Here is a 19,438-nt window from a genome sequence, read left to right on the forward strand (position 1 = left end):
CAGAGAGACTGGGCCGCGAGCCTCTGGTTCAGGGGTGCTCTCCGCCGGCAGTGCTGTCGGCTGCCCTGGCACACTCTTAGTCCTCCTGGCAGGGTCTTGAGGCGGGCACCGCGATGCCCCCCATCTTACGGGCAAGCAGACCGCAGTGCAGGGAGGGGAAAGACTTGGGAGCTCTTGCAGCTTCCCACCCAGGCCCGCCTCAGTGGAGCACACACTCCCTGCAGAGCAGTTCCCGCTGGGACACCCGCATTTGGCGTTGGCTGGCTGGGTGTGGGCGAGGCTGGAGGAGGCCCAGTGCTGTGTGCGGAGAGGGTGACAGCGGGCTCGGCCCGGCAGCGGAGCCTCAGGGAGTGAACCCCCAGGTCCAGAGGCTTCCAGAAGCATCCAGAGTCCTTGAAGTCCTGGTCGGGAGAGGCCCGAGCCCCGCCCCGCTGCCTGCCCGGCTCCCTGGTCAGGGCAGCCGGGCCCTGGTGGTCTCCTGCCCTTCTGTACCCTCCAGCCCCCGTGCCCACGAGGTGACCGGCTCTACATTCCTTATCAAGCCCCCGCACGGCCACAGAGCCCTGCCCTGCAAGGATGAGTGGGGCCGAGCCCCGCCCTCGCCTTGTCCCCGAGCCCTGTGACCCCGGAGGACCCTGCTCACACCCAGAAGGCCGCGCGTCCCCGCAGCTCGCAGCACTGTGAAGGAGGCGGGGGTCTCCAGTCTGCGCTGGCTGGGCCTGGCTGGCGGGCTCCCGTTGGCAAGGGAGGGGCGGGCGCACCTGCGAGTGGCCTCTGTCCGCTGTGGGCGGCAGGTGAGAAGGGCCCTCAGCCCGGCCCCCTGCCGCCCCGGCCCCCTGCCGCCCCGGCCGGGCCATGGAGCAGACGACGTGCACCACCCCACCGCACTAGCCCTGCCACGGGGACGCCTGCTGTCACCTCACAGCACGTGGACCCGGGTGCCTGCCCTCGCTGCGCGGGGCCTCTTTTCCCCTCGTCTGGTGAACCCCGTGGCTCTGTTCCTTCTGGGGCTGCTTTTCTCCCGAGCTTGGGGTTTTAAGTTTAAGTGCGGCGGTGGCTGTCAGGAAGCAGGTGGGTCTCCAGCACCACCGATTGCCTGTAGGTCTGACTTTAGATGCCACTGGTGGTTTTCCTAGAGTTAGTCTTTTCTTATATATTTCAGTCAATTGTGGGACTTAAGAAATTTGAAAAGAGGCCTGGCATTGTTCACTTGTTTACTGACCTTCTCCGTGTGGACTGGGCGTCAGGACTTCAGGTGGAAAGTAGGCGATCCATCGGTGCAGTTCGCATCTAACTGGGCACAGGTAGCGGGTGCAGCGTTGTGGTGGGGTCATCCCAGAGCGGCCGAAGGAGGAAGGGCGTGCAGGCGATACAGCCATAGAGCGGCGCCCGCGCGTTCGAGGCCTTTGTGCCTCGTTCTTCAGGTGAGGCAACGGAGGAGGCTGCTCCTGTCAAAAACCTGCCAGGGGCGGAGGGCCCCGGGTCCTCTTACCCTCCCAGCGAGTCCGCGGTGCACGGTGCGGCCGAGGTTAGCTGGGAGGGAGCCGGCCTGCGCCAGGCCTCGAGGGACATGGTGTCCACAGGCCGGAGCCCAGCGAGCGCCCGGCCTGGCCAGCGGGCGGGAGGCGCAGTGGGTGGCCCGGCCTTCCAGGGGCTCCCGGCCGGGCTGAGTGGGCTCGTCATTGTGGATTTGGGGTGGGGGCAGCTGGCGACGTGGAGGAGCGGGGAGGCTGGGGCGGGAGTGAGCCCCCCAACGCCCATGCGGGCCCTGAGCCCCCTCCCCTGCAGGCCCCGTGGAGGCTGTGCTCTGGCTGGCGGCGCGTTGTCCGCTTCTGTGAGAGGACGTAAACGGGCCTTTCCGGCTTAGAGCCTGCCTGCCTTTAATGTGCAAGTGCTCTTCAGGAAGGACCCTCCGGGCCCCTCAGCGTCTGCGCGGTAAAGGTCGGGGCGCGACTGCGGAGGTGCGGTCGGGGCCGCTTCGCTGCTGCCGGAGCTCAGGCTGAGGCCTGGTGAGACTCCCCTTCGGGGCCGGGCCCCTGAAGGCTGAGGACAGGCGCCCAGGCCGGCCTGAAGTGACCAAGTAGCACTTCCGAGGGCAGGAGAAGGGGCAGCCCCGGGGTCAGTCACCCAAGCAGGGCTCCCGGCGCTGCCTCTCCCTCCTGCGCCGCTCGTCCACGTGGCTTGACGCCTTTCTAAGGTGGCTCTGATGCCTGCTGGGAGCACAGCCCTAGCACCCAGGATGGGGGCGCAGGGGGCCTGGGGAAGCCGCCTGGTGCGGCGCCTGGCAGGCCAGGAGGAAGCGAGCAGGGCGCCGGGCGCGCCAGCCTGCTGCGCTGTCGGGGCCACGCGGGGCCCTTCCGGGGCCCTCTCTTGTCTGGAAGGAAGTGCGGGCCTCTCCAGGGCTGGCTGCGGCTGTACGCAGTGCTGCTGCGCTCCAGCCCGGCCGCCCGCTCCGGAGCTGCTGAGAGCCACGCTGCAGTTTGGACGAGCGGGGAGTAGGGCCCAGGGTTCCTGGGTGCCCCTGCACCTTCTCGTTGGTGGAAGCCTGCATCTCTCTACAGGGCGCTGGGGGCAGGGGGGAGCTGGTCTCTGATGGGAGGGTCCCGGGACTTGTTCCCTGACCGGAGCTTTGCTGTTCAGGCCCGGTCGTCGCCCGCAGCTTCCCTCTTCCCTGCCCGCTGCGGGCAGACGTCTGGAGCCACCTGCCCACGCCGCTCCTACCCCTCCACTCCGTGCACCCCTTGCTGTCTGCCCCGGGCGTCCTCACCCCCTTCCCACTGAGACAGCGGGACCGCTAGCCACCCCCCTGCGGAGGACGGCTGTGCCCTGCAGGCGACACGGGGCAGTATCTGGAGACAGTTTCGGGTGTCGCTGCCGGGCTGGTGCGCCTGGCCTCGTGAAGGAGGGCAGGGACACCGTGAGCCTCCCATGACGCGCCGGCCAGGCAGGCTGGCAGACGCCATTAGTCCCCGTGCTCTTGGGGCGCTGCCCCCAGCCCCTCCGCAGCCCTGCCCGCCCGGCTCCCTTCTGTCCCTGGCGGCCTGACCCCCAGGCACCCTGTCCTGGCCGCACATTTGGTCCTGGGCGCTCACTTTTGCCCGCAGCCACCTCATTGCAGGCTGTACAAATGGACACGTTCCAAGGCGTCGGCTGGCGACAAGAGCAGCGGCAGTGCCTCGCCGAGCCCTCGCCGGCCAGCTCCCTTGCCACGCGCTTTCATGAGGTCCCTAGACGGGAGCTGAGGGCGTGGCGGATTAGGCGACGGGGCTGGGGCGCACCCAGGTCTGGCTGACGACTTGTCTGTGAGTCCCAGTGAGTCCCGCTGCCATCGGAAGACCCGGGTCCTGCCTGCCTGGCACCCGGCCGGGTTGGGGCCCCCGCGGGACCTCTGTGGAAGTCCTGGAGGAGCTCCGTCTGGAGAGCAGGTGCTTTTCCTCCACGCCTGGCAGTGCCGTCCTGGCGTGTAGAGCAGCAGGTCATTTCCCCGCCACCCTGCCACGGGGGCCCTGCCCCTCTGGAAGAGGGCTAGCAGTGAGGCAGCCCTGCGCTCAGCTTCCTGCGCTCTGTAGGGTCACCCGAGCCCGGCCACAGGCCTCGTGGGCCCTTCTGCAGGGACCACCTGAAAGGGAGGCTCAGCAGCTCCCTGGTCTGGTTCCCTAGTCCCTGGGGGCTCGTTTTCAAAGGATCTTATAACTGCCCGTCATCCCAACCATGGGTAGGAGAACCTCACACCGCGCAGGCCACGTGCTCACCCGCAGCGACTGCTCATTGAAGGATGTGGGGTTTGGAAGGCAGGTAACAGGTACCCTGTAGTGCAGCCTCATACCTGAAGCCACTGGCGACTGTCCTTGGTCCCATCTGTGGAGTTTATTCATGGGGAAAGCTCGGCTCCACAAAGAGGGTGCCTTTGGCCTGGTAGGCTTGTGCGGGCTGCTGGCTGGGACCCGAGCCACTGTCCGCGGGGACCCGGAGTTCCTGCGCTGAACCTCTCTCTCCTGTTGTTCCCCACAGAAGCCCCTTGCGCCACGCCCCTGATCTGCAGCTTGGGGAGGCCGGTGGACCTGGAGAAGGATGACTCACAGAAGGTGGTGTGCAACAGCGACCACTGCCCCTGCAGCCCCTGGATGCACCTGCAGTGCTTCTACGAGTGGGAGAGCAGCATCCTGGCGCAGGTCAACTGCATCGGCCGGGCGCGCAGCTGGAACGAGAAGCAGTGCCGCCAGAACATGTGGACCAAGAAGGGCTACGACCTGGCCTTCCGCTTCTGCTCCTGCCGCTGCGGCCAGGGCCACCTCAAGAAGGACACGGACTGGTACCAGGTGAAGCGGATGCAGGACGAGAGGAAGAAGAAGGCGGGGGCTGAGAAGAGCGCCGGGAGGCCCCCGGGGGAGCCCGGCGAGGAGGCCAAGAAGTGTCGGCCGCCGAGCAAGCCCCCGAAGGGCCTGGGCCACGACCTGCCCCGGCGGCTCTCCACGGACCGGCAGAGCTCCCAGGACAAGGCGCTCGGCCCTGCGCCCTACGGCCCGCGCTCGCCGGGCGGCTCCCCGGGCCAGTCGCCGCCTGCCGGCTACGCCATCCTGTCCCCTGCCCACTTCAGCGGCCCCCGCGCCTCCAGGTACCTGGGGGAGTTCCTGAAGAACGCCGTCCACCTGGAACCCCCGAAGAAGGCGCTGGCAGGGGCCCACGTGTTCAGGAGCGCGCCCCCGGAGCGTGGCGCGGCCGGGCCGGCGGCCCACAGGGCAGGGCCCTTCGACGCCCCCGTGCAGTTCCTGCGGCGGCTGGACCTCTCCGAGCTGCTCGCCCACATCCCGCGGCACAAGCTGAACGCGTTCCACGTGCGCATGGAGGACGACGCCCAGGCGGGCCAGGGCGAGGACCTGCGCAAGTTCATCCTTGCCGCCCTCAGCGCCAGCCGCAGGAACGTGGTCAACTGCGCGCTGTGCCGCCGGGCGCTGCCCGTGTTCGAGCAGTTCCCGCTGGTGGACGGGACGCTGTTCCTGAGCCCCTCGCGGCACGACGAGATCGAATATGACGTCCCCTGTCACCTCCAAGGTACAGGCGTCCCTCCGCCTCGCCTGTTTCCTGGAACCCGAAAGGCGCACGAGACGGAATTGCTTTGCTCTGGCTTGATGGTAGCTGCCGTGCTTTGTAGTTCCGGGCAGGCCCAGGGCACAGGTGACTACTTCAGCCCTGCCCAGGAGGTGGTTGTAAATGCCCGCTGTCGTCGTGCCTCGGGGGCGATTGCATTTTGTGCTGCCGTACATGGAAGAGAGGATTGCTGGGATGTAGATTTCCAGGATTGGTGGGGAGTTGAGGGTCGGAATTGCATAATAATGTCCCTTGTTGTAAAACAGTTGCCTTTGAAATGTGCTTTAATGTGCTCAGGAAACTGTGTGTTTTGATAGCAGCCCAAGGAGGGTGGGGGGTTATTAAAAGTTTAGAGACGACCCCTTCCAGGGAGGGGGCTAGAGGGGAGGGGCGTGCTATTCCTGTGCATGACACGCAACGACTGGGGGTTGATTTCAGCCGTAAGTTGAATACCAGGGGGTCGGCTAATGTGAAGCTGTTAAACTTTAACATGAAGATGTATGGCATATAACTTGTTTATGACTTCAAGGTAAATGGGGCTAAAGAAGCCTGTTAAAAGTAGTCTCTCTCCACTACTCCCTGCTGTCCCAATTTCCAGAGGCACTTTCAAATCTTAGCTCATTCTTCAGGTTTGTGCCATCATTATTTTGAGTCCTCCTGTCTTCATTCTCCAATTTAAGAAATTATCTGTTGACTTACTTATAAGACAGGTGTCTTAGTTTGCCACAGGGCTTCCAATGCAAAGTACCGGAAATGGGTTGGCTTTTATAATGGGAATTTTTTTTTCTAGTTACCAGGGATTGCACCCAGGACCTCATGCATGGGAAGCAGGTGCTCAACCACTGAGCTGCATCTGCTCCCCAGTGAGAGTTGGCTTTGCTTTCATTTGTTTGTTTTTAGGAGGTACTAGGGATTGAACCTGGGACCCAACACATGGGAAGCAGGTGCTCAGCCACGTGAGCTAATCCCCCTTGTGGGGGATTCCCTTGTGGGAATTTTATTTAGGATAAAAATTTAGAGTTCCGAGGCTGTGAAATGTCCAAGTCAAGGCGTCAGCAGAGATGCCTTGTCAGGGTCCTGCCACGTGGTGAAACAGAATGGCCACCGGTCTCTACTCCCACCCCCCCCCCCCGAATTCACTGTCCCCTGGAGCTCTGCTGCGGGCTGCCAGGCGCAGGTCGTGCCTCTTCAGCCTTGTGTGCTCTGTGGGCCTAGCCTCTTGGGGGCTTTGTGCTTAAGCTTTGGCTGCTCGCCCCCCTCGAGTCCTCTCTCACAGCAGGGTCAAACTGATGGCTTCCTTTCTCTGTCTCGCTGTATCTCTTTATATAAGACCCAGCGAAAGGGCAGACACCACCTGGAGTCACGCGGCACTGGCGCAGTCAGGCCAGAAGCCCTCTGACCACGTGATCTAAGGTGAACTAATGCAATCACAGGAAGAGATTAGATCAAGAACAGTCTTGTCTTTTGGGGATTCATAAAAGAGCTCCAAACTTTCACAGATGGGTGCCTGTTTAAGCTTTCTTAGAGCTTTCCTCTGCCCATTTGTCCCAGAATAACATGTTGCCATTCTTAGTTGAGACCATAACATCGATTGTTGTGAGTATATAAATATGTAGTGGTCCCAAAAGCGTAGGTATACTTCCTCTGCGTAGTAGACATTTCTATTCTAGGATGATGGTTTGTTTTTGTTGGAGTTAATAACAGCTTCGTGTTTTCATTTGCTAAGACTTCTTTGAAACTTCAGCTAATTGTCCTCACTCTCCATTAGCTCTACAAGCCACCTCTCGAGAATGTTTCCACGTGCCCATCAGATATTTTATGAATTTTTTTCCTGGAAATTTCCCTCTTTTTATCTTCCTGTTCTGTCTGCCTTACTGTGTTTGGTACCTGTTACACTATACGGCTGTCCTTTAGGAATTTCTTTGATTCTTTCCTGTTTCCCTACTTCAGTTCCCTGGATACCATAGATTCAGTGTTCCTGGTGTCCTCCCTCATTTTGTTAGAGATCATCCCTCAGGAGCGCTCTGAGGAAGGGTGCATGGAACAGCTGTTTTGAGACTTAGAAGCAAGATATTCTCAGACTTCCAGTCTTCACTCTTGATTGCTGTTTGGCTGGGTATAGTCTTCCGGGTTATAAATGTTTCTCTTGGAAATTTGAAGGCGTCTGTCTCCTCTCTGTCTTCCAGCTTCCGTGTTACTATCAGAAAGTCTAGTGTTATCCTTAGTTCTGATTCTTTGATTGTGATCTTGCCTTTCTCCCCACCCTGAATGGTTTTGGGATTTTCTCTTTTATCCCTCAACTTCCAAAGTTTCACCCTTATATTGGTCTTTTTTCCTTTAGTTGTGCCAGGTGCTCTCTGTGCCCTTTGACCTTGTGACCTTGTGGTCTTCATTGTGGAACAGATATTAGACCTCTTAGATTGGACTTTTTCTTTGGGTGGGGGAAGCCTTTTTACTAAATATATTTAGTCCTGCTGCTCATCTAGAAAAGTTTTCTACCTTATTTTCCAGTTTTTTTACTGAGATTTTAATTTTCTATTTTCATATTTTTAATTTCCAAGAGTTTTTTTAAAAAATAGCTTTCTGTTTTTGTTTCAGGGGTGCAGTCTTGCTCTTCTGTCTCTTTTAGCCCTGTTGAAAAGCAAACCGCCCCCAAACTTAGTGGCTCCCTTAGGCCTTGTCCCAGGTCCGCGGGTCGTCTGGAGGGCTGGCACAGCTGGTGGGTGCCGGGCGGCCTCGCCCACCCTCCAGCAGCGGCAGGCGGGCCCGCCGGGGCGCTGACCGGAGTGGCTCGTCTCTGCTCTCCCTGCTCCGGGTAGCCTTTCGTCTCCCAGGAGGCTGGCCTGGGCTTTTCCACGTGGCGCCCTCATGCCGGCATCGCGAGGGCGAGAGTGGAACTAGACGTCACCCGAGCCGCCGAAGCCAGTTCCGAGGCTGGCCCTGCACTAGCAGATCTAGCTAGAAGTTGCCTGGAATTTATCATCAGCCGTCACTTCCCGCACCCGGCGGCTGCTCGTTGAGCACCTTGTCCCCCACCCCCACCCCGTGCCTGCTGTGCTGTTTCAGAGCCAAACGTGTCCTGCTCCTCCATCCACTTTCTGACCTCAGGTTTTGGTCCCCGGTTTCAGGCCTCATAGTCTTGTGGAATATGGAGTTTCTCGTTCTTCCTGCTGTTTCCTGTTCTTTGTGCTAATTTTAAAGAGACGTGGCGGGGAAGCCCCTTTCTTTCCCTGTCTGAAAACTCAGCCTCTTCCTTGTGAGGACGAGTGGGGGGGTCCCCAGACCTTCCTGTTTACGATGGGCAGGCGCGTCCCCTCAGCCCACCGTCGTGCCTGGGCATTCACGCCCTGCCGGGGCCCGTGTGTGCAGCAGGCAGAGGCCCAGCCTGGCCTCCGTCAGCCTAGAGCCAGGGCTAGGGGTGGCCCGAGCCCCATTCCCTGCTCACAGGCCGAGGCCTGAGACCACATCATCTCGGAAGGCAGCAGCCTGTCATCCCACTTGGCCTGGGGCGTCCAGGAGGCGGCTGGCTCCGGTGGGTTGAGGGTCCGAGCCACCTCTGTGAGGACGGGCGGCAGAGCAGAGGGGTGGAGGCGAGAAGGCCAGGCTGTGATCAGAGAGGGCAGCGGGCCGGGGCAGCGGTTCTGGGGGCGGGGTTGGCTTCCAGGCCCCGGCAGGGCCCCCACCGCATCCTTGCAGCAGGGGATGTGTGGAAAGTTGACAGGGTGGAGCCCAGGGGCAGGTGGAGCTTAGCACGCAGTCTGGGTGCCAGGCGCGGGGTGCTGGTGGGGGCGTCTGCCGCGTGGTGGTTTAAAGGGAGATTGCAGCTCGGGGTCACCCACCTGCAAAGGGCGGGGGGAGTCGCTGAGGTCCGGCTATGGTCAAGGCCAGACTCAGGAACTGGGCCCATCAGGGGGAGCACGTGGAGAGGGGCTGAACTTTAGCTGAGAGCGTGGGGGCACTTCAGGTGTCGGGTGAGCAGCTGAGACTTTCCCATGGGGGTGTCTCGCAGAAGCCTGTTAGAGATGGGCAGGGAAGGGACAGTCAGACTCTCAGGGGGCCAGGAGGCGTACGACAGGCAGAGGAGGGTGTGGCCACCGAGGCCGGGCCTGAGGCTGCCTGCCCGTCGGGGAGCTGGTGCAGGCAGGTGCAGGCTGGGAAGGCTGAGCACCGGGTGCGCACGATAACCCCCACACACGACAACGTGTGCAGCACACACACACGGGACACACGTGATGCACACAGCTCATACAATAAACACGCATGTGCACACGGCACACGCTCCACGACCACGTCTGCACAGGCCACACCCCCCGTCAGATGTGCTGGGAGTCGCTGTAGGGGACGGAGGAGGTGTGGCTGTTGATAGGAGGCTCTCCAGAAGGCCAGCCCATCCGTCAGGCCCCGAGGCGTCCTGGCGCAGCTTGCGGGTTGTTGTCACAGCTGGAGACGGCCCGCTGGCGCTGTTCTCAGCCAGACCAGGCACCCTGTCTCCCAGGACAGAGCCCTGGGCCTCTATTCCTGGAAGCGTTTGAACTACAGGGGCGGGTCCTGCTCTAGGCCCCAGGGTGCCCCCTCTGCAGCTGACGGCAGGTGGCGGAAGTGACTTCTTGGGGGTGGGTGGGTGAAGTGCCCCCTTGCCCTGCACTGCTCACCCCCACCCCTGCTCTGTGTCCTGACTAGTCCTGGGAAAACTTGTCTATTTTGTTTTGTTTTTTTGAGGCACCTGGGGCCAGGGATTGAACCCAGGACCTCATATAGGGGAAGCTGGTGCTCGACCCTGAGTTGGCTTTTTTGTTTTGCTGGTTGTTCATTTTTGTTTTTTCAGAAGTCAACAGGAACTGAACCTGGAACCTCCCACGTGAGAGTCAGGAGCTCGACCGCTTGAGCGCCATCTGCTCCCTCTGGTTTTAACCATTTACTAAGGTTGATCTCCTTAGGATGACCTCATTGCGCTGCTTCACCACTTTTTTCTCTCAGGAATCTGCACTTATGTTGGAACAAACTTAGCGGTTGGAAATGTTAAATTCTCAGGGCTCAAGACCTGGAGGCACTGAAACAAGTCTGATGGAGGGCCAGGCAGGGCCTGTCTGATGGCGGCCAGGCCAGGCCTGTCTGATGGCGGGGCCAGGCCGGGCCTGTCTGATGGCGGGGCCAGGCCGGGCCTGTCTGATGGCGGGGCCAGGCTGGGCGGCCCTTAGGAGTGTGCCCTCCTTGTGCTGGCTTTCCCCACCATGGTGCCCTGGCCCCGTGGAGAGAGCGGCGTGGTCCTGCTCCACGTGGCCCCTGCACGTGCCGCCCTCTGCCCGTTACTTGAGCCCTGACTCCTCCGCAGGAACGAGGCTGGCACTGTTCTGGAGGGGCACTTCGATGGTGTTCCGTCACGGGGGTGGCGTCCAGCCTCCTTGCGACTTTCAGGAGCCCAGGAATAACAAGGCATTGAACTCCTTTTAAAAAACCACTTTCAAATAAGATGTAATTCTGGTTCCCAAATTAGATGTGGCGAGGCTGGGCAGTTTGGGGACAAGGGCAGTTAGAGCAGTTTTGGCTGTCGAAACCAAGGCAGGCTTTCGCCTGGCTTGGATGGGGCTGGCCACGGTAGCATGTGGGCCTGACCTGCTGGACTAGGCGCTCCAGGGCCGGAGCTGCTCTTTCTTGTTATCCTTGCTCACCGGTGGGTGGGCCAGAGCCCAGGCTGGCTCGGGCTCCCTGTGCCACACCAGGACTGCCGAGCAGAAAGTCCTGCGGTGCCAGGCGGGTGGTGAGCACGCCCGTCTTTGCCATTCGAATTTGGACGCTCATATTGTAAACTTAGTTGCACTTCCAGGAACAGTGAATCAGAGCAACTACTTAGTAAACTTGAACTCACAGGACACGTCCTGTTGACAGTAGTCAGGGAGGCTTCATTCTAGAAGGGCAGCTAGGTGGCAGATGTCACTTCCGTTGCTTTCTCTGTTGACCCACATGATAAAGTGGCCCGAGAGGGCCGCTCTGCCCCCTGCAGTGCCCCTCAGCCCTGTCTTCTGTGCCCAGGGAGACTCATGCACCTGTACGCCGTGTGCGTGGACTGCCTCGAGGGCGTGCACAAGATCGTCTGCGTCAAGTGCAAGTCCCGCTGGGATGGCAGCTGGCACCAGCTGGGCACCGTGTACACCTACGACATCCTGGCCGCCTCGCCCTGCTGCCAGGTTGGTGTTGGCCCTGCGGGGACGGGGAGGGGAGGAGCGAGTGTGCTCTGGGAGGCGTGGAGGCCCAGGGAGCAGGCAGCCAGAGGTCGCGTGTAGAATGGCACGCTGTCCCAAGCACCTTGCCACTGTCCCAAGCGCCAAGCAGCGCTGGCAGCGGATGGCTGTGCTGCCACCCAAGGGGAGGCGGAGATGAAACGTAGGGCGGAGGAGCACTTCCCGCTTATTAGGTAGAAAGAGCACGGGAGGGAGCCTGCCTGCCTGTGTCAAAGGCGAGCCTGGAAGGGCTAAGCTCAGCGCCGCTCACCTCTGCATGGCCCTTTCTGCTCACTTAGGCTTTCTGCTATTTTGTAGAGTGAACATATCTTAAATTCCTAATAAGAAGCAGCTCTTATTTAAAGGGAGGGAGAAGTTTCACTTTGTTCAGTACACAGGATGCTCATCTTCTTTTCCCGCCGTGGGGCCGCGCACCTCCAGGGTCTGCCCCCCTCGTGGGGGCCTGAGGGCAGCCGGAGGTTTGACTCCTTCCAGCACTGCCAGGAGGAGGACTCTCCTGATCCGGAAAGAGCACCTGAAATTGAGGTTTCATCAGGAAAGGAGGAAAATACTAACATGTAAAAACACATTAAATAACCTCATTGAAACCCAGAAGGCAGAATTGAAATATCCTAAGTTATTGCCGAACACTTGGGGGGAGAAGCACTTGTTAAAACAATTCCTTGATCCTCACGGCAGGAGAGAAATGTTCCTTTGCTTTTCAAGTCCAGCCTTTAATTTAAATACCTGATGAACACTTTATTAGTCACTACACAGTTTTGTATCCTTGCCATTATGGTTAGATTTTTCAAAAAGACAATTCCTCCTATCAGTTTGTTTAGAAGATGGCCATGTCTGTTGGGCTGACAGGTTGGCAGCGTTAGAAACCCAGCTGTACTTCCTCCGTCCTAGCGAAGGACCCACTTGGCCACCCACGCCTGTCCTCCAGGTTGGGGCGCCTGTCCATGGTAAACCCCTGTGGAATCGTGCTGCCGCGTCCCCTCCGTTACGCACTCTACCATGCAAAGCACTCCCTGTGCCTCCCAGCCTGCTCTTGGGATGAGACAGACAAAGGAGTAGCTCCTCCTCCCACAGAGGTTGTCTGTTCAGTTAAATAAGGAAGTGGAGGAAGGCCTGGGCCTGTGGCCTGGGGGATGTCAGACCCCCTCCCCCCGCAGGTGCCGGGTCCCACCCAGCCGCCCGGTGCCCGCTGCGCAGCTCCCCTTGAAACCTGCGAGCCCCAAACCATGTCTGACCACCGTTTCTAAACACCCAGCCGGTTGTACTCACTGTGGAGATACAAGCCTTAGTTGCTGCAGAGGACTCGGGACGTCTTCAGATAGGACTTGGAACAAAAACGAGCAGCGATGCGTCTTTCGAGCAGAATGGCAGGTTCAAGAGGGGGTTTGCTGGGAGCTCACGCTTCATGCTCTAAGCCAGTTCTCCGTTAAAAGGGAGATGAGTCTGTTTCCACAGAGCCAGATCGATGGGCTCGGGAGCTGCGTGCTCTGGCCCCTGTCCGGCTTCTGGGGCAGCTGTGTAAATCCCGCGTGCCTCAGTTTCACACCTGTTTGTCACACCTCCAGGAGTGGTGTGAAGACAAAATGAGACCATGCTTTTCTGTTACGCTTTTCCCATGACTCCAAAGGGAGGCGTCCAGTGTCTGGTGGTTTGCGTCACCCCTTGGACCTGTGCTGAGAGCCTCTGGCATTGGCTGCCCGACAGGGGAGGCCCGGGCAGGAGCAGAGCAGAAGGGCGCCGGAGGCTTCCGGAAGCCCCCGATGCACGCGGCCCTTCCTCCTGGGTTGTTCGATCCCCTTCACCACTTTATGGGATTTTAATTTTCATATCAGAGAAAATACACATATAGAGTACAGAGTAGAATGAAAAATGTTTATGAATTTAAAAAACAAACCCAGAATCTTCCAAGAAATTTCACGGCGGTTCGGGTGAGGGGTCGGCGGCACCCACGCACTTCCTGTCGGGGACGTGGTGGTGAAGTGCGACTCTTGTGCCCGCCGGTGCACACGCCGCCCCCAGAGCCGCCCCCGGGAGGGAAGCTGGGAGGCTTGGAGACGCGCGGCGCGCGTGCGGGGTGTGGGTGCGGAGCGGCGCCGCGCCCGCGGGTGCCCCGCTGACTGTGTCTCCCCGCAGGCCCGCCTGAACTGCAAGCACTGCGGGAAGCCGGTGATCGACGTGCGCGTGGGCATGCAGTACTTCTCCGAGTACAGCAACGTGCAGCAGTGCCCGCACTGCGGCAACCTGGACTACCACTTCGTGAAGCCATTCTCCTCCTTCAAGGTCCTCGAGGCTTATTGATGAACGCTTTGCTTTAGTCCCTAGCTATTTTATTGAGACAACTGCTTTACTACGTATCTTTTATAGGGAAGCGTTCCGTGACGCTCGTGTTTTTCTAACTTACAGCAGAGCTTTTGTTTGTGTCTGCCGTGGAACCAGCGTCCCCACCCTCTCTCTCGTCCAGGTGTTCGTCTGTGGTCACGACCGAGCCCGCGGTGTCCCTTTGAGTTTGGGGGGCCACCGCCATCCTTCAGCCTCCAGTGCAGCCTGAAGGTGGGGGGCCAGTGGGAGAAGTGAGGGGAGGAGTTACGTGACTATAAACGGAGAGCAGGTGGGAGTTGGGAGGAAACTTACTAAAATGGGAGCTGTCTCAAGAACAGCCCTGGAGCTTCCCTGGGCCTTGGGGAACATGTGTGGCCAGGCGGCGTGTGTGTGTGTGTGTGTGTGTGTGTGAGAGAGAGACAGTCTGGACGTGCAGTGCTCTCGCTGTCAATGTTGTCACTGAGCAGTTCTTCATACTGGAAATGATCTCCAAATTATAAGGCACACAAAAGCTACTGCGTTGCACATATTTTCAGATAAGCTGACTTACAACAGAGTTTGTTCAAGAAATTTGGAAATGATGCACACTGATTCAAAAAGGCAAACAATGCAGACCTCTGCCATTTGCGTTGCGCCTTTGAAGTTCTGAAGAGTTCTTCAGGGTGCACGGGTCGCACGATTTGATGGGTATGTGAGCCCCTGGGTGCCAGAGCCCCACAGGCAAACCTCATGACCCAGAACCAGCATCACCAAACTTACCTTCCCCCAAATTGCTCAAGTCCACTTTTTACCCATTTAATCCTGAGTTTCCAAGATCAAAGATTTAGCCCACTGAGGGAAAGGATGAGAAGGAAAAGAATCATTTTAATATTCCTTTTTAAATGTGTTTCATTTTGGAAAATCACCGTTAGTAATGCATGGCAGTGTGTTAGAGAAATAGACCCTTTTACAGATCCCCACGCTGCCTTACCACGGTTGGAAAAAGGCGTCGGTGTGGAGACCTGGGTCACTGGGTCACTGGATTTCCCAGCGCAGCTCCTGTCCACCAGGTGTGGGGAGTTTAAATCGACTGACACCTGCTCCCTTAGAGACTGGGCTTTGGAACTGGATCTCTCAAAAATGAATTTGATGATTTGATTTTAAGCATGATGTTAATGTATACATGCAAAGAAAAAATGCTAAAAATATAATTGTATTTTTTGGATAGCCCAGTTTGGGGCGGATATGAATGTTTTTTATCACTCACTTGGTTACCACCGTTTTTTCTCAGAAAAACAGTGTGGTTTTTCCTCTCAGCAGTGTTTAGGCATTATTGCGCATTGCAGTTTTACTGCAGTAAAACTTTGTTTTGTTTGTGACAATGCAGCATTGAAGCCCCGTGTTGGCTGCTGTCCTTCACCTTTCAGTGGGATGAGTGGAACTTCCTTTGCTGCATTGTGTTTGGTGTTTGATGACGGAAAACCCATTCCATAGTGGGGAGAAATTCACAAAATGCCTGCGAGAGGCAAAAGCCATCGCTGATCTGCCAGTATTTGATGCAGTTATAAAAGAAGTCCATAGGCCTACCCCTGAAAATGTGTTTTGACTACATGAAGCTGTCACTGTGAGTGAACTGTTTCCCTGTTGATTCTCTCATGTACCCCAATACAAAAATTGGTATGTTTCTCTTGTCTTCAGAGTACCTCCTGGATTTTATTTCTGAATTTGAAATGAATAGTGAAATATGTGTGAATTCTGTTGTTTGACACTACTAAATTTTTGTAGTGAAGCCTGCTTATATGCTGAAGCTTAATGTTTTCTTACAGATCACTTTCAGCAAGCCCCTCAGTCCAAAACCTCTAAGGAGGTAGTGTTTCCTGCATTCACTATTTTCTTATCTTGTTTTCTGCCTCTTGAAAAATAACCATGCTGACTGAAGTTTCAGTGTAATGGGGTAAACTTTGTTTTTGGCCTTTATTCTGGTGATAGGATCCTGTGGCTACTGCATTTATATAAAAAGGAAGGCCAGCTACCTGAGAATATCTTTTGCCTCTAAGTGTAACATTGTTACATAAAAGGGAAAATTTGGCTGCTTTGAAAATAATATCTATTTGAGTGTGCAACACGGTGAGGGTGAATCTAAATCTTCTGGAAATCTGCTGATCTTAGTATTTCCCCAAGCTTCCTCAAAGTACTTTGCTCTGAGAACTGTGATGGGAATTGGGGTATGTCAAGAAAGATTATTTTTGTTGTGGTTAGGATATTAAAGGATGTTCTTTACCCAAGAGATTCTATTTCTGTTTTTCTGAGAAATAATAATAGACACCACTGTTATCTAATAATTTCAAAGTGATTTTCCTTCTACTCTAACATTTGCTTTTTTATCATTTATTTTTAATTAAGAGTTATTTACCTTGAACAAATGAAGCTGTCTGCTTTAGTTTAGTGAGAAGCCACCTGCTGGGGTCTCGTCACTTTCCTCCCAGGCCAGCGCAGCTCTGCACCCACCTCAGGGGCGTCCAAAGCGCTTGATATGCTGGGTTCATACCTTAAAAGGCAGATGTCGTGCCATCCCCATTAAGAAAGAACTTTGTCCAAGCATCCTTAAATTTCCAGTTCTCATTAAAGCAGCTCATTTCCTGAGTAAAAGGTTATTTTCAAATATGTTTGGGGAACGCTTAAACTAACAGACATACATAATTTAATGAAGCACCCAGACTAACCTGCTGAAACCTTTCGTGTCGTCGGGCAAGACTAATGCTTAGAATGCAGCCTCACTCCCCTGCCCTTCGGTGAGGCAGAGGCTTTTCCGCTTGGTCTCCTGGTGGCAGCTGCCGAGCACTTTTGGTTGGAAGTCGGGGAGCAGCCGAGGAGAAGGTGGCCTCGTGCGCCCCGTGGGTTCCGGCGGCAGGGGACCGCCTGACCCCGTCCGTCTCAGTCCAGTGTTGACGTGGTCATTGCTCCTGGGATTGGAAGAAGACATGACAGGTGGGCTCCATGCCAACATGCTCGCAAACAGGTTCTTGTCAGTGAAGACTCCTTGTCGAGACGTCTTGGATTGCACTTTTGTTAAGGAAAGACAGTGTAAATAGTTAAAGAATGTTAATAAAATGGGAACATTTGGTAATGGAATTGTTGTGTGTGGTGGTAGAGGGTTTCTGTTTGTGAAATGTATGTGTTAAATAAATAAAATTTCAGAAACTAACCTGGTGCTCTGACTTCAGTGTGTCTGGTAGTAATTGGGATTCAAGGATTTTGAGCAGTGGGACTTCTGTCAGAAAAGATAGTAGAGAAGGCTGTCTGGGAATTCCGATCACTTTTCAGATAACCGTTTCAAAGTCACTCCTGCAACTAATAAAAATACAACCCTTTCTTGTTGTTTGAAAGTGGTGCGTAACACGAGACCTCCCTTCACAATAAAGTAAATGTGACAGTGTTAATTCCATATGGAGGTCAGACTTGCCCTCTCAGTTAGAGGGAGTTCTGTGGAGCAGCCCTTCCTGCCCTGCAGACATGGGCTCTGGTTCCAAGCCCGTGAGTAAGTGTCTAATGAAACGTCTCTGCTTGTGTATGCCTTCATTACAAGCAAAGAGAAAACTTGATTCATGATGAAACTTGCTGACTAAATGCACCCTGAGCAAGTGTAGTTTATCCTTCAAATTTCCTTGTCTCCTTGCTTTCAAATATCATGGCAAGCCCATGGATTGAAATCCATACAAACCCTTGAATATAGGAGAAGACGTGGAAACTTGGGTGAAGAAAAGTCTGTGCCACCATGCTGGTGGGTTCAAAGCCTGACTTACCGTTTATTTATTACAGACGCCGGAGATGTCCCTTTCATTTTATTTGGAAGCTTAGAGCATTGCAGTATTGTGACTTCTACTAGTGTAATTCATATCAGCAAAATTCCTCTGCAGTGGTAAGGAAGGTACAGGACTTACTGCAGTGGAAAGACAAAAACCAGGTTTAACCAGTGAATGGTAAGAGTTAAGTTCAATGGAAGAAAGATCTTATTTGCTCTTAGTGGTTTGCGTTTCTTTACATCTTTAGATTGCTTTGACTTAAATTTGGCAGCAGTTAAGTTGCTAATTATGGTGGCCATTTCTATGGTAGTGTTAAAGTATGGAAGCAGCAAAAGCATATCTTGAGCTTTTGTACTTTTCCTGTTTTTGTCAGCTCTCCACACCTGGGATAAACCTTGCCTCATGCACATGAAACATCTTTGAAGAGAGTGAAGTGCTGTACGGAAGTAATGTTTGAAGTAATACATTTCTAGGGCATGTTCTCCTGCTGGCGGCTGTAAGGATTGTAGTAACGAGCCCATGAGCTCGATCTTTGCATTGCTAAGCCCCATGGACCCCAAAAGTGAAAATACACCGAGCGCCGTGTCTCATGGTGTGCAGACAGCAAGCCGGTACGTGTACCAGTGTTCAAATGAGTGGGCCACGCAGTGCCACTGCCTGGCGCTGGGCCCGTGCTAGGTGGTCCAGGGACACTGCAGAAAAACTTAGTTCGTATCCCAGGATCAAGTGTAGAGCCTTCTAATTTCAGTCCCAGTGAATCCAGTTACCTTAAAAGTGGGAAAGTCACAGCCGTAGCAGCCACAGACTCTAGAACACCCAGGGCTTCGAGCAAGGACTCTGCTGCTCACTGCATCCCCGTAGGAAAACTCAGCCGCTGTACTCATTTTAGAGATAAGGAAACCGAGGCCCAGAGAACTTAAATCTAAATATTGAGTTCAGATGGTTAATGCCTAACGGGGAGTAAATCTGAATTGTCTCTCGAGTCCTCAAAATGGGGTTTCAGGAAACAACGTGGATAATGATGGTTGAACGGGATATTATCCATGAGCTTTATTCACTTTCCCTTCTGCTTTCTGTTACTATTTGCCTCCAGGCCACCCTTATTTAGCATATTAATTATCCTCGGATGTAGACATTAGATGCCTGGGAAGATCTGTCGATAGCCGGGGTTACCATAAACGTTCTGGGGTTTGCTTTCGGTTGCCCTCGTTTGGTGCTCACTGAGTTCTGCTGATTCTGCATTGTCACTGCTTCACTTTTGACTACGGTAAAAACTCTGGGAGCCTAGGTGAGTGACAGCAGAGGGAAGAACACCAGTGAGCAGCGCACATGGTTTTGGGGTGTGGCTTTGGGGGCGGGGATGTCGGGAAGCACACAAAGGAGTATGGCCCCCCAGTCATGCGGGCCCTGGGGACTTGGCCCCTCCGGGCAGGCCTGTGGGCCCCCGGGCGGAGCTGCCCCTGCCCGGGAACAGGGAGCCACTGAAAAGCCCCAGTGCAGGGGGATTCTGGGCACCACCCCGAGGCCCTGCTGCTGCTACTCGCTGGACCTGTGAAGGTGCAGCCCCACAGGCGCGCATTTCAACTGCAGGTAAGCAGGACTTCAGGCCAAAAGGCTGGCGGGGGTTTGGGGCTGGGCCGGGGAACCTAAGACCACACCACTGACGCCCCAAATCTGCCATGGGGCCGTTTTCGAAGCGCTGGTTGGAAAGGAGCTGCTGGCTGTGGCCCCCTCCAGCAAGACGGGGCTGCTTGGTCCCCGGGCATGCCTTGTTCCCGCGGCTCCTGCTGGCTGCTCCAGGCATCGTGTCCCCTTCAACCTGTCACGTTAATAAATATTCTTCATTGTGGTTTCCAAAGGCTTGCTTCATTTCTAAGTCATTGATAACGATGTTTTTAATTGAGTCGATGAAACATAAATGCCACGGAGTGCGTAAACAGAGAACAGCGAAACCACAGTGGACTCAGCTGAGACAATGGGGGAAGTGCCTATGTTTCCTACGTGGCTAAG

General features: G+C 55.8%; 1 protein-coding gene across 2 annotated transcripts in view; it reads left to right on the forward strand.

The window, feature by feature from the left end:
- HECA (hdc homolog, cell cycle regulator) overlaps positions 1-16,830 on the forward strand; it is a 41,385-nt gene extending 24,555 nt beyond the window's left edge. Inside the window, exons 2-4 of one of the 2 annotated variants that reach the window (XM_058307557.2) lie at positions 4,012-5,175; positions 11,119-11,273; positions 13,461-16,830. In XM_058307557.2, coding sequence (XP_058163540.1) covers positions 4,012-5,175; positions 11,119-11,273; positions 13,461-13,625 — 1,484 coding nt within the window. In that variant the 3' untranslated portion in view covers positions 13,626-16,830. The remainder of the gene's footprint in view (positions 1-4,011; positions 5,176-11,118; positions 11,274-13,460) is intronic. The other variant, XM_058307558.2, reaches the window with a different exon arrangement.
- The last annotated feature ends 2,608 nt before the right edge of the window (positions 16,831-19,438 follow it).

This window comes from Dasypus novemcinctus, chromosome 11, assembly GCF_030445035.2.
Source record: "Dasypus novemcinctus isolate mDasNov1 chromosome 11, mDasNov1.1.hap2, whole genome shotgun sequence".
NCBI classification, from domain to species: domain Eukaryota; kingdom Metazoa; phylum Chordata; class Mammalia; order Cingulata; family Dasypodidae; genus Dasypus; species Dasypus novemcinctus.